Source organism: Rhinoraja longicauda, chromosome 22, assembly GCF_053455715.1.
Source record: "Rhinoraja longicauda isolate Sanriku21f chromosome 22, sRhiLon1.1, whole genome shotgun sequence".
In the NCBI taxonomy this organism is placed as follows: domain Eukaryota; kingdom Metazoa; phylum Chordata; class Chondrichthyes; order Rajiformes; family Arhynchobatidae; genus Rhinoraja; species Rhinoraja longicauda.
Window position 1 is genome coordinate 7,677,504 of NC_135974.1, and position 13,644 is coordinate 7,691,147.

A 13,644-nucleotide genomic window follows, 5' to 3' on the forward strand; every position below is an offset into this window, starting at 1 on the left:
TCGAAGGGCTGAATGACCTACTCCTGCACCTATTGTCTATTACAGGCCCCTTCACTATTTACTCCTTTCTCCACATTCGCTTTTTACCCGTGTCTATTGTAGGTAGCTCTGTGACAACATACTATCAATCAAATGGCACCAATCACCATGCCATAATTACATCCCCAGCACTAAATTCCCTTTATACGTTAATTACTCTTATTTGCAATTACGTTAATCCAAACAGAGCATATACAAATCAATTGTCTTGTGGAATACCTCAAGTCCTTAATTACAGCAAAGTCTTTATTGTTGATCTTCTATCACACTATTCTTGCATCTTTTATTTCTAAGTAGAGCCAATATAGCGCAATTCCAGCTTGAGGCACAGCACATCTTTAAACTCAGAACACAGCCATCTAGACCAAAGTTCAACTTCAGATGCAGTCCTATCTTTTAGGCTTCTAGATTCATTACTTATGAAGTGAAAAAGTTTCAAAACTATTCAACCTTTGCTACTAATCAGAAACCAGACAAGCAGTAATATCAAGCAGATCATCTCGACTGCATGAAGTACCGAGCCAGTCTGCACATTATATAACACATTTAGGGTGTCAAGCAGTCATGTTCCAGATACATTGAAGAGAAAGCTAGGAGACAATTTACTCCAAGATAAACCAGATGGAAGAAAGAGTGGTGCATAAACTGATACAGCAACATACTACCTAATATTTGCAATTGGAATAGCCTTTCCTCTAAAATTAAAAAAATTCTAAAACTATATTGGTACTGCTGTCTTTTAAAACCATGAAGAAGCTTCCCAGTTATGTTACCATGGACTTCTACAAGGGTTAATGATTTAATATAATAGGTAAAGAGGGCCTCAAAATTACAAAATCAAACTACACATGTTAACAGCCCACCACATCACATCCATATTCAAATGCACCAAATAATTTAGACATCCGGACACCATGACAAAATACTCACAGGAGATTGCCGATGTTTGCGTAATTCACTGGTGAAATTCACTTCCTTGTACACTGGTACTTCATGTGCATGAATGCGTTTATCTGTGTGGAACTTTATATCCATTGGCTTTGTGGCTGGGATTTGCGTTTTTATTTTGCTCTGACCTGAAACCAGTAGGGAGCAGATTTTTCATTAAAAATAATTGAATTTGAGGTGAAGAGGGATAAAGATGAACGATAAAACACTGCTGCAGCTTAAATAAAAATACTGAAAATGTATTTATCAGAGTAACAGACTCTATTACGGCCATCATGCTGCGTCCAATTTGAAACAAAATAGGACCAGAAGCAAGTCACCCAGCTCCTCGGGTCTGTCCAACCATTCATATGCTGGCCTCAACACTTCTATGTCAGAAAAGATGAGGACAAATCTGCAGCTTAGATCCATTTCATAATTATGGTCACCAGCAAGCTCAGAATGAGAGATTCAAGATTCTCTACTCATGGAAGACATTTCTGCACACCACAGTTTAATTACCAGCCCCTTTTCTGTGACTCTTCCATTAATGGAAATGTCTATCCTGTCAAGCCCCCTTAGGATTATATTTGAATCAGGTCACCCAACTCCAAAGAATATAAACTATCCAGCCCTCCTGACAAAGCAGCCTTCTCATCCCAGGAATCAGTTTATCATTAAGGCAAGGGGATCAAAACTGCATTAAATTTAAGGAGATTTCACCAAGACTACTAATAAAACCATCCTGTTCTTAAACTCATGGCAATAAAGGCCAACATGCTAATTACTGCAACTATTGGAATCTGCGCTATTTTTGTTTTAAGATTCATGCACTAGAACACTGATCCTCTGAATGTCACATATTTTGCAATCTCTCTCCGTTTAAACAACAATCTGCCTTCTAATCCCTCTCAAATTTCTCCACATTAAACTATTTCCTTGCTTTTCATTTGGTTACTGAATCCAAATCCTGTAGCAGAATCACAATGTCTTCATCAAAACATACATGTCCAATTGTGTTCATATAAATAGTTATATTTGGAAACCTTACATTCTCTCCCCCTGATCATTAATGTAAATAAGTATTCAATTGGAGGACATTAGATCTGAGATACACTATATGTTACATTATTCAAACCTGAAATTTATCATTTATTTCAACTGTTTTCTGTGACAGCTATGTTTTCAATCTGTAAAGTACTTCTTCCAATGCCGTGTATTTTTTAAATTTGCACACCATCCTCATGTGGCAAATGCCTGCTTGGAAACTGAACACCACATGAACAGTGCCCCCTCTATCAACCTTCCCCATCACATCTTTAAAGCATGGGCAATTTGTCAAATATGATCTAACCATTTAAAACCATGTCACCTGGGTATGATTTTACAGGTTATGACAGGTTATCATTCCTGAGAATGATTCACAAGCTCCACCATAGCTGGCAAATGCATCCCACCAGGGTGCTAAAATTTGCTTGTATCCACACAAGTCAGGTACATAAGTTGGGAAGGAGCTTTCTTCAATTAGTTAAATTCCCTCTTCATTGACTCTAACATCTTGAAACAATAGATCGAGACTGGTCTATAGATCCTTACCGTCTGTGTCCCTCCCTTTATAGACAAGTGACATTGGCTGTTATTTGACATTTGCCCATCCATTATTTTGGAAATGGATGCAGTGTTCCACGTGAAGAATAATGCTAAAAGATTAAATGTATCTGCCATTTTTGTTTCCTCAGGGGTTTATGAGCAAAACTCAAAAACCTTGGCAATCGATTACTATATGGGGCAGACAGTTTACTCTCACTTGTTTATAATTTGGTCCTTGAAAATTCGGCATATGAAAACAGTGAAAAAGGATAATTCTATAGCAAGAAAATAAGTAGAAAAGTTGGCACCTTTACCTGTGAATTGTGCTAGTGTATCCCTATATTCTTGCATCATGAGGCAATTTAAACCCAGAGTCTACACCAGGTCAGAGCAATTATCCTTCTAATAATTTTGCCTTGAACCCATCCATCATCTCAGATTCCTATCAACTCCCCAGATTCTACCACTCATCTACACAGGGTAAATTACAGCAGCCAACTAACTCATACATCTTTAGGGTGAAGGAGAAAACTGGAGCACCCAGGCAAAATCCCAATGCAGTCACAAGGAAATCAAAACTTCAGACTGCAGAGTCAGCTAGGCCACTGGCTGTGATGTAGCACCTCTATTAGCTGGGCCGCTGCCACCCAAGCAGATAAAAAATAATTGACATTATGCAGGACTGCAAAGCAAAACTGCAGTTTAAAATAATGTGCAGTGTTGTGACTTTGGCTTACTTATTCTATTCTGAATTAATGTAGGTTAAATTCTGCTTAAAAATAAAAATTCTGCTTAAAGAATTACACTATTCAAAATGCTATTTTTTTAAGCAGGAGAATTTACCAAGGCATAGAATTCACCCAAAACATGGGGTTTGGTGCAAAGCAAATGTGTGCTTTTAAAAAGTAGCAACAGGCTCCTCATGCTAATAACATTTAACTTCCCACAAATCAACAGGACCTTTCAAATATTGTAAATAATTATAAATGGGTCTGCTGCAAGGTTAAGTTGGTCATGACTTTATGGCAGCACGCTTGAAAAAAGTAAAGTCTGTGGAAAATCATTTCCATAATACAAAGAAATTAGTGGAGGCATAAACATCCTTATTTACCAAAGTAGACAGTTCCCTGCAGCACCATAAATTCTGCTCCTTGCCTTTCACTATAACAAAAGCATGGTTTGTTTATTTATGGCCACTTTCCAGATCCCAGAAGACTGCTGTGGTTGACACCACTTGTTAGTTAGAACTAGAGGGAAAAGCCCAAATGGCTATAGTTAACTTGGGCGAACCAAGCAAGAGTTAAAATAAAGTAAAATACAATTCTTTCGATCTTTAATATGCTAGTATACCTGCACCAGAGATGGCAAGCTTTAGTGACTCTTCATTCAGTTTCCTCTGCTCTGCCATTTCCTTCTGAAATTGAGCAATTTTTTCCATCTCCAATTCTTCTGTGCTTTTCCCCTTTGAACCCATATGTTGTTGCCTCCTACAAGAAGCAAAGGAGATAAATTTGAAAACTATCTTCAAAATATACCAAAGAAATATACATATTTACTCCGCCTGAATTGGTGACAACTAAAGCAGAGATCTTTCTCAGTCAATGGAGGAATTTACCTAGCAAAAGACAGGCAGTCTTGAATGTGAATTCACGAAGTTTACATAGCATCTGTATCCAGAAAGGTCGTTTTTAATTCAATCTAGTGGCCTGTTTTGCACAAATTCCAAAAGCCACCTCATTTCAGATTTTTTTTCTCTAGACAATTTTTCGCCGCACTTATTTAAGCACTGACCAGAGAAAGGAAAATCTTCAAAAGCATCAGACCTTAAGGTTATAACAGCTTAACTTTGAATACGGCATGAAGATTAGTTCATAGGAAAGTCTACAGAACAAACGAATACATACATGTGGAATAAGAATTAAGATCATCAAAACACAGCTAAGAGGCAAAATTCCTTTTTTTAAATGCACATGCAAGGAAGCAAATGTAAAACAGTGACATAATTTGATAGTGCAACAGGAGAAATCTCAATCCACTAAAATAAGGCTCCAATATAGTTAGCCGCTGAGCTGCTCAATATTACAATGGGCAGTGATAGGACAATGGAGGAGATAAGAAAACAGTATGCCAAAGCAGCTTAGACTGGCATATTTATCACCCAATGATTAGGATTTTAAGTTATGAATATAAATTGTCAGCTAAATACATTAAATACAGAAAACTTGGATCTTAAAATAGTGCACCATGAAAACATGGTTTATCACTTTCCAAAATAACATACCTGAGAACTGTAGGAGTCCCAAATGACATTTTCTGTTTGCCCCGACTCTGACCTCTGCTGTTGGAGCAGTTTCCAGTTGCATCCCTAGATTTAGTATAAAGAATATTTCATATTTTCTATCTGGAACAGATGCTACCAAAAAAAATTGTTGAATGATACATAATTTTAGTATAATTGATAAGATCAGCTCTTAATGCCCATCTCCAACCGCCCTTGAACTGAATGGCTTTCAGGGCCATTTCAGAGCATTGCTAAGAATTAAAAATTTAAGGAGGTTTGAAGTTCCATTTGGTGAGACAGCAATGGTGGATTTCATTTTATAGAAGGAAATTAATCTGTCAAATGGAAATGCCTCAGTTGCCTTTTTTTAAGAATCAATCAACATCTCCAATTATCAGTCCAGACCAGTACACCACAGTATGCTATTTAGGTTTTAGAAGCATAGAAAATAGGTGCAGGCCATTTGGCCCTTCGAGCCACCACCGCCATTCATTGTGATCATGTACAATAAGTAACCTGTGCCTGCCTTCTCCCCATATCCCTTGATTCCACGAACCCCATGAGCTCTATCTAACTCTTTTAAATTCATCCAGTGAATTGGCCTCCACTGCCTTCTGTGGCAGAGAATTCCACAAATTCACAACTCTCTGGGTGAAAAAGTTTTTTCTCACCTCAGTTTTAAACAGCCTCCTCTTTATTCTTACTGTGGCTCCTGGTTCTGGACTCCAACATTGGGATTTTTTTTCCTGCATCTAGCTTGCCAGTCCATTCATAATTTTATACGACTCTAAGATCCCCTCTCATCCTTCTAAACTCCAGTGAATACAAGCCTAGTCTTTTCAATCTTTCCATATGACAATCCCGACATCCCAGGGATTATCCTCGTGAACCTACGCTGCACTGCCTCAATAGCAAGGATGTCATCCCTCAAATTAGGAGACAAAAATTGCACACAATATTCCAGATGTGGTCTCACAACTGCAGAAGGACCTTTTTACTCCTATACTCAAATCCTCTCATTATGAAGGACAACATACCATTAGCTTTCTTCACTGCCTGCTATACCTGCACGCTAACGTTCAGTGACTGGTGTACAAGGACACCCAGGTCTCGTTGTACTTCCCCATTCCCTAATCTGACACCATTGAGATAATCTGCCTCCTTGTTTTTGCCGCCAAAGTGGATAGCCTCACATTTATCTACATTATACTGCATCTGCCCACTCACTCAACCTGTCCAAGCCACCCTGCAACCTCCCAACATCCTCCTCGCAGTTCACACTGCCACCCAGCTTTGTGTCATCTGCAAACTTTAGTGTTACTTCTAATTCCATCACCCAAATCATTAATATATTGTAAATAGTTTCAGCCCCAGCACTGAGCCTTGCGGCACTCCACTCGCCACTGCCTACCATTCTGAAAAGGGCCCGTTTATTCCTACTCTATGCTTCCTGTCTGCCAACCAATTCTCTATCCATGTTAATACCCTACTCCCAATACAATGTGCTCTAATTTTGCCCATCAATCTCCCGTGGGACCTTATCAAAGGCTTTCTGAAAGTCCAGATACACTACATCCACTGGCTCTCCTTCATCCATTTTACATATCATATCCTCAAAAAATTCCAGATTCGTCAAGCAGGATTTCCCCTTCATAAATCCATGCTGACTTGGACCAATCCTTTTACTGCTATCCAAATGTGCCATTATTACCTCTTTAATTGGCTAACTGGTTGGTCTATAACTCCCAGTTTTCTCTCTCGCTCATTTCTTGAAGAGTGGGATAACATAAACTACCCTCCAATCCACATGAACTGATCCTGAATCTATAGAACATTGGAAAATGATCACCAATGCACCCACGGTTCTAGAGTTTGTCCATAGAGTGTAAAAAATACCACAAATTTAATTTAAGGCAAAGTTTACAAACTGCTAAATACGTGTGCACTAACCAATCAAGGTTGTTTCACACACAAGTACTTCCTAACAATCAAAAATTTCCAGGAAAGAGCAAAATACTTGTATTTGCACAACAATGGGATGATCACAGTGACCCTCAATTGCTCGTGTTACAGAACAGCATTTCAGTCATTTGGAACAGACCGCGATAATTTTTAAGAGATTTGCATTCAATATGGCAAAGGAAGCAAGTTTAAATACATAGATAAATATAAAGGAAGCTTACAACCGGGCTTTTTTGTTATCTGGAGGTTCTGTCAATTTAATATCCTGAGAGCGCCTTGCAGCTCGAATGTTGCCCAACTGTTTTCTTACTTGGTCAGATGGTCTACGGGTTGATCTGACAACGAATCAAATTCAGAAAGCTTTAGATTGAAGAAATAAAAAACTAAAATATTTGAACAAAGTGATTAAAAATGTGACCTGGAGCCAAGAGATCTCCAAATGGTGTAGTTACACAGCATTGATACAGACCCTTCCACCTGCCAAACATACGTTTTCCCCAACCCTACACATGTTTCATTTCATTTTACCCATATTGCCATCAATTCCATCACGCACATCTGCACACTGAAAGCTACTTAAGAGGCTAATTAATCTCAAGGACATGCAAATTGGTAGATCTGCGAGGGAACCACAGCAACCGGTGGAAACTCAGTCAGAAGCACCACCCAGAAGGCACCAGGTCAGATATGAAGCTGGGGTCACTGGAGCTCGAGGCAGTAGTTCTACCAGCTCGACAACCTCCATTTACAACAACAAAATGGATCAGATAAAGGGGTTTGTGGAGACCATTGCCAAAAAACTTACTCTATCCTTTCATGAAAAACTGAATCACAAGGGATGGATCAAAAAAAATTGTTGGATAAGTTTCTTTATCAGGAAGTACAAGCATTCAAACATGTAAATAGCCAACATGAATATAGATTTAGGAACTATCAAAAGTAGTGCAAAGAACAAAAGGCCAGATGAAGAATTAAACAAAATTTGCTGGTGGCTTGGATATGAAAACAGCAAAATAATTACAAACAATTATTGGTGATCTCTAGTATTTTGGGGCAAACGAAAGATTTGTAATTGAAATTAAATATTGTACAATCTGCTTATTACAGTGTACAGCCCATGTCATTACTGCTGAGATTCATCCCACTTAGTGACGACAAAATTATAAAAGTACAACTGTGCCATCTGATTGCCCAGGTCTGAATTTCCTTACCATTCCCAATTATTTTTAAACGGCTGTGTCCTTCATGAGGAATTAGTACTTGCTATTTCTGTCAGTATATTCAAGAATTTATGATTTTGAATCAGTGCACCTTGACCAATGTAAGGTGGACAAAACACAAGAGCCATCCTCCCCAGTATACATTCCTTGAAGTCAGAAAATACTAACAGAAACCAGATTTCTCCTCGCTTAATTCAAGTTAAGGGCTTCTCTTAAAGCAATAGACATTGGAGAGCACCTACTTCACTAAAATCACATTTATTACTTGCCTTCTCAAAGGTGCAGAGGTATTGTTTGATTTAGCTCTCCAATCTTCCAGTGAGGTCACAATGTTATCTGGCAGGGGTTTACTAGCTTCATCTACAGGTGGAAAAATAAATAGCTCCAAATTAAAAAATATGCTTAAAAATGAAGGAAATTAAAAAATTAGAGCAAAGTAAAACAATCATGTAAAATTGTACAAAAATTCAGTACAATCCAATTATTCACCAATGGCTCAATGGAAGGCTTTAGGATCATAAAATTAATCAACATTGCGTAGTATTGAACAAATTTTTACTGTCAGTTGGGATATTATACCATGGCTTCCGGTCTTCAAATGGAGAGAAAGATGGCACTATTTAACTCATTTTCTCTCCCTTCTCCTCCCCCTCCCTCCCAGTCCATTGTTGCCGGAGCCTTAATGCACACAATTTATTCTGCCCTATTATCTAACACTGAAAAACATCAGTTCTTAAACAATGTCACCATTGCTTTAATATAATTTTGCATCTTATTTAAAACCCTCAGAAAATTTCCAATCTTCAGCATCCTCCAGCCTAACTAAATCCTTAATATCATTCAAGTGCCTGATTTGTTAGGACCTAATCTTAACCCACCATCCACAACCAAATATCTTTGCCTCAATCTATATAACCAAGCATGGCTACCCTGTCTACAGGAGCTTACAGGAGGCTTGTCCAAAAGACAAGTTAAACCCTAGGAAAGTCTTGGTAATATGAAGCAGAGGAAGATAGTGGAGGGTTGTACAATTAAAATAAGCAAATTAAAAGTGGGTTGGAGTAAAGGTGGTTGGGTTACATGGGAGTAATATCCAATAGACAATAGTCCCAAAGTCACCAGGTTTTAAATTTATTGTAATGAGACATGTTTTTCTCCCCCTATAGCAAAGGTGCACAAAACAGTAAGCCCAGGTTTAATGGATAGATAGATGGTGTAGAATCAGAGGAACAAGAATGCCAGAGGGGACCAAAGGGCCATTTCAATGCATTGGAATCAACGACCACACTTTCATTCATTTGTTTCTTTGTACTTTTATATATCTCGTTTCCCACTTCCCGACTATAAAGAAGAGTCCCGACTGGAAACATCACCCATTCCATTTCTCCAGAGATGCTGTCTGACCCGGTGAGTTACTCCAGCTTTGTGTCTATCTTCGATATTATAGTGGATGGTGGTTCCTACAACATCAGTGCTCAAGAGGCTTTCAGACTGTTTAAACTACTAGTTGCACTACAGAAGAACAATGATACAAGCTGTTTGGATACAGTGGCCTTGAAGAACGTATACCTTGACATGATTCTCAGATATTGTTGGAAGTAGAATAATGTGGCTTCCTCTTTAGAGGCCATGCATAGAACAGGTGCCTATGCTATTGCTAGAAAATACTACACAGTTGCTGTTAACCAGAAACGTAATGCAAAGTGTCAGGGCTTTGCAGAGAAGCTTTCAGATGCTGGTTTGGCTGGCTTTCATACAGTAGTGACTACTCATAAATAATGCAAAAGTCAAATTCTCACTTGCAACTGCATCTTCTTTGTTCAATTGTAGCTGTGATTCTGTTTCAGAAGAATCTTCCGGTTTTCGCAGATCCTGATTTTGTTGGGCAGACACTACCGCGGGCATAGCAGTCGTTGAATCTTGGTCCCTTTGCTGATCTAAGACCAACATACTACAATCATTAAGGTTGAAAAAATAGCTTAAAGTACATTTTTTGCAGAAGTGTAAGAGTGCATTACTTCTGGTAATACCCGCACTTGACTGTTGCAACCATAGACTTGACTGCCCCAACATGGATATCTACAGCTATCAATCTGGCTGCAGTCATCCAAACCAAGTACAACTAATGCTTTAAAATATGGGTTAATTATTTGCCACTGCAGATCGATGCACATTTGAGGGGATCTAGGTTTTAAAGAGTACACGATAGTTGCTATTCATAATTCAGTTGTTTTTTTCAAATAGAAACCCAACCGGTTAGCAAAATCTGTGAGTGATAATGTCAAATTTCAAAGGATGATTTAAAATGGCATTTTAAAAAACAAAACTCTGGAAAGACTACTCAATTTGTCTCACCTGGAATAGATAAGGGACTGCAGATGCTGGTTTACAATAAAACACGGTCCTCTGTGAATTTTTGCTGGTGTACCTCAAGCAGGATTATAACTGAAATTCTACCATTGTTTTCAAATTCCTTTGCGTTTGGCCTTGCTATCTCCATTTTGGAAATCTACACTTCCTACACCCCACAGCAACAATACATATCCTTCCCTATATTTGAAAAGATTTGCTCCCCTCATAACTCCCTGGACGACTCTTGTTTCAACATATCACCCACTGGCCTTTCAAATACCATTCCAGCCCAACCACCCAATCTTACCAGGTGAAACAGTGATTTATTTCTACTTCTTGCAATTATACTCCATTCTACATTCACAATGTGGCCTCCACAGCACTTGAGAAACCAAATACAGATATGATGATAACTTTGTAGAACACCTGCAATCAGTCCACAGGAATGACACTGACACTTTAATTCACCATCACACTCCCATTCTGACCTCTCCAATGGTGAACGTCTGTGCCATTTGAGCTTCCTTGAAGAATGACAACATATCTTCTATCAGGGTGCCTTGCAGCCTTGTAGATTAAACACCAAATTCTCCAACTTCAGGGAGTACAGAGAAGGTTCACCAGATTGATTCCTGGGATGGCAGGACTTTCATATGAAGACTGGATAGACTCGGCTTGTACTCACTGGAATTTAGAAGATTGAGGGGGGATCTTATAGAAACTTACAAAATTCTTAAGGGGTTGGACAGGCTAGATGCAGGAAGATTGTTCCCAATGTTGGGGAAGTCCAGAACAAGGGGTCACAGTTTAAGGATAAGGGGGAAGTCTTTTAGGACTGAGATGAGAACGTTTTTTTTTTTCACACAGAGTGGTGAATCTGTGGAATTCTCTGCCACAGAGGGCAGTTGAGGCCAGTTCATTGGCTATATTTAAGAGGGAGTTAGATGTGGCCCTTGTGGCTAAAGGGATCAGGGGGTATGGAGAGAAGGCAGGTACAGGATACTGAGTTTGATGATCAGCCTTGATCATATTGAATGGCAGTGCAGGCTCGAAGGGTTTGAACGGCCTACTCCTGCACCTATTTTCTATGTTTCTAACTCTGCATCAGTTCTGGCCATTTCTGGTTTTATCATTTTGGCCTAGTTTTTGTTTTGCTGGTTACATAGTCTCATCTGAAGAGAGAAGAGCATATCCAACAGCCTAACAATTAGCAACACATTATGCTGCTTTTATCCATGTAATCTGTTCTTCATTGCTGCATTTACTCATTTGGTCTAACCCTAAAGATATGTTCATTGTTCAATCCAGACATACCCATATTTGCTGTAGATGAAAGCCAATAGTTGTCCTTCCCAGTTCTGATTTAGAGTCTTGGATTCAAAACATTAACTGAGAGTCAATTCCATTTATACACCCATGAGACCTCTGCCAATTACCATTATTAAGTACTCAATCATTCCCTTATTTTTTTTTCTACTATTGATATCAGACTGACTGGTGTGGTTAATTTCATCACCACACCTCCCTTACATAATAAAAATACATGTATTGACTTCCATTCATGAACCTTTAGAATTTAAATACTATCAACATATCAGCTCTCCATCACCATCTCAAAATCTGCAATATGCACAATTAGTGCAACTTATCTTTCCCAATGTAGTTTGAGGTTTCCCTTGAATTTGCAGAAACGCCTCTAATTTTAACTCGCACTACACCTTATATTAGCACCAGGTCAATTAGCAAGTAAAATGTTTCCTGCTCCTTCTTCCTTATTTCCACCCAATTCAATTAATTTTAAAATTAATAGGATTGGGTGGAAATAAGGAAAAGGATGCAGGAAACATTTTTACTTGCTAATTGAATCTTCTGTAACTTTTGTTATCCCATCTCTTTATCAAGGTTAGACTATCAGAATAAAAATTGAACATTTTTATTTCATTCCCAATCACTTGCATCGCGGCTACAAGACCAAAATATGAACGTTGGAAAAGAATTGCAGCACTGGGTGTAGGTAAAGATCAATCCAGGGGCAGGGGAAAGATATGTTTGGGGGGGGGGGGGGGGGGGAAGGGTCGAGACAGAATGGTTGAGAAACTGAAAACATGGTTAAGAATTCAATACAAGTCAGAAAGCAGACACAAAATTTAGTTATTTTAGTGTACTGGGGAAACATTTACCCCCCACACTAGGTTGCCCGTTACATCAATGGCTACAAAACATCAGCAAAAGCCACACACAAGGGCTTGCACTAGAACCGTCCAGTACAAATGGAATGGAGATCAGCAACTGGACCGGTGCCGAACTTCGGAGAGTGCGTAGATCACCGATGTTGAGCTGAAATAGATTATTTCCAGAAGCGATCCAATGTGCACCAGGCGCCACCCTTGTGTGCGAGCTCACGAAGTCGGGACCCCGACCCGCAGTGAGATGACCGCCCAGAACGGCCGACTGCTCCGCTTACCGAACCAGTCATCGGCCATGGGGTCATCGTGTTCCTGGAGGTTACCGAAATCGAGAAAGTTTCTGGGGGCATCGTAGTTCCAGGAGCCGTGAGGCGTGTCCATGGCGGAGACGCGGGTCGCAATCACACAGCGGCGGACGGGCGGGGAACGCGCGCTGTTTGAAAGCAACGGCCCCAACCGCCTTCCTTTGAATCGGCCCTGGCCAATCACAGCCCGCGTTGCCCGCAGGCCGCAAGTGACTGGCCCGTCTAAATTACGTCACAGAGGGTGGATGGGCGGGGCTTCCAGAGCCCCTCGCGGCGCGGCGCCCCCAAAGATACTAGAGGAACAAGATGGACCACTCCGTTGAAATCGCCTAAACAAAGGAGCGTAACGTCCGCCATTTCAGTAGGCAAAACCCTCCGTTCGCTATGGCTCTCGCAGTGTAATCAGTGTTTTGGGGGACCAGTATGTGGAATGATACCATTAAAATGCAGAATATATCTCATCTATCAATTCACAGAAAATTGTTATTTTTCTTTTAAAATGTTTCTGCCTACTAAAATGGCGCCATGACATATCACGGTCGAGTGGTCTATCTTGCTCCTCTAGTATCTTTGGGCGCTACCGTCCGTCCCCCCGCTCGCCTACTGGCTCCATATCTGCCATCGGCGGTACATGAAACCGTGAGGAACCGGCATTTTAATTCAAAGCGGGTACGGTTGGAATCAGAGGTTACTCAGGGGATCGCTCAAATACTCTCGCCAATCACGTCCGCAACCTGTCGCTTTGGCCAATGGATTTCTGTCGTTGCAGATTTAAACTGGCC

General features: G+C 39.9%; 1 protein-coding gene across 1 annotated transcript in view; it reads right to left on the reverse strand.

Moving 5' to 3' along the window:
- The window catches only part of tpx2 (TPX2 microtubule nucleation factor), a 27,580-nt gene extending 14,417 nt beyond the window's left edge, over positions 1–13,163 (reverse strand). Inside the window, exons 1-7 of the mRNA XM_078418679.1 lie at positions 12,836–13,163; positions 9,819–9,956; positions 8,289–8,379; positions 7,021–7,134; positions 4,838–4,921; positions 3,907–4,043; positions 970–1,115 (exon numbers count right to left, since the gene is read on the reverse strand). Of these exons, the coding sequence (XP_078274805.1) occupies positions 970–1,115; positions 3,907–4,043; positions 4,838–4,921; positions 7,021–7,134; positions 8,289–8,379; positions 9,819–9,956; positions 12,836–12,938 (813 nt within the window). The 5' untranslated portion in view covers positions 12,939–13,163. The remainder of the gene's footprint in view (positions 1–969; positions 1,116–3,906; positions 4,044–4,837; positions 4,922–7,020; positions 7,135–8,288; positions 8,380–9,818; positions 9,957–12,835) is intronic.
- Positions 13,164–13,644: the final 481 nt, after the last annotated feature.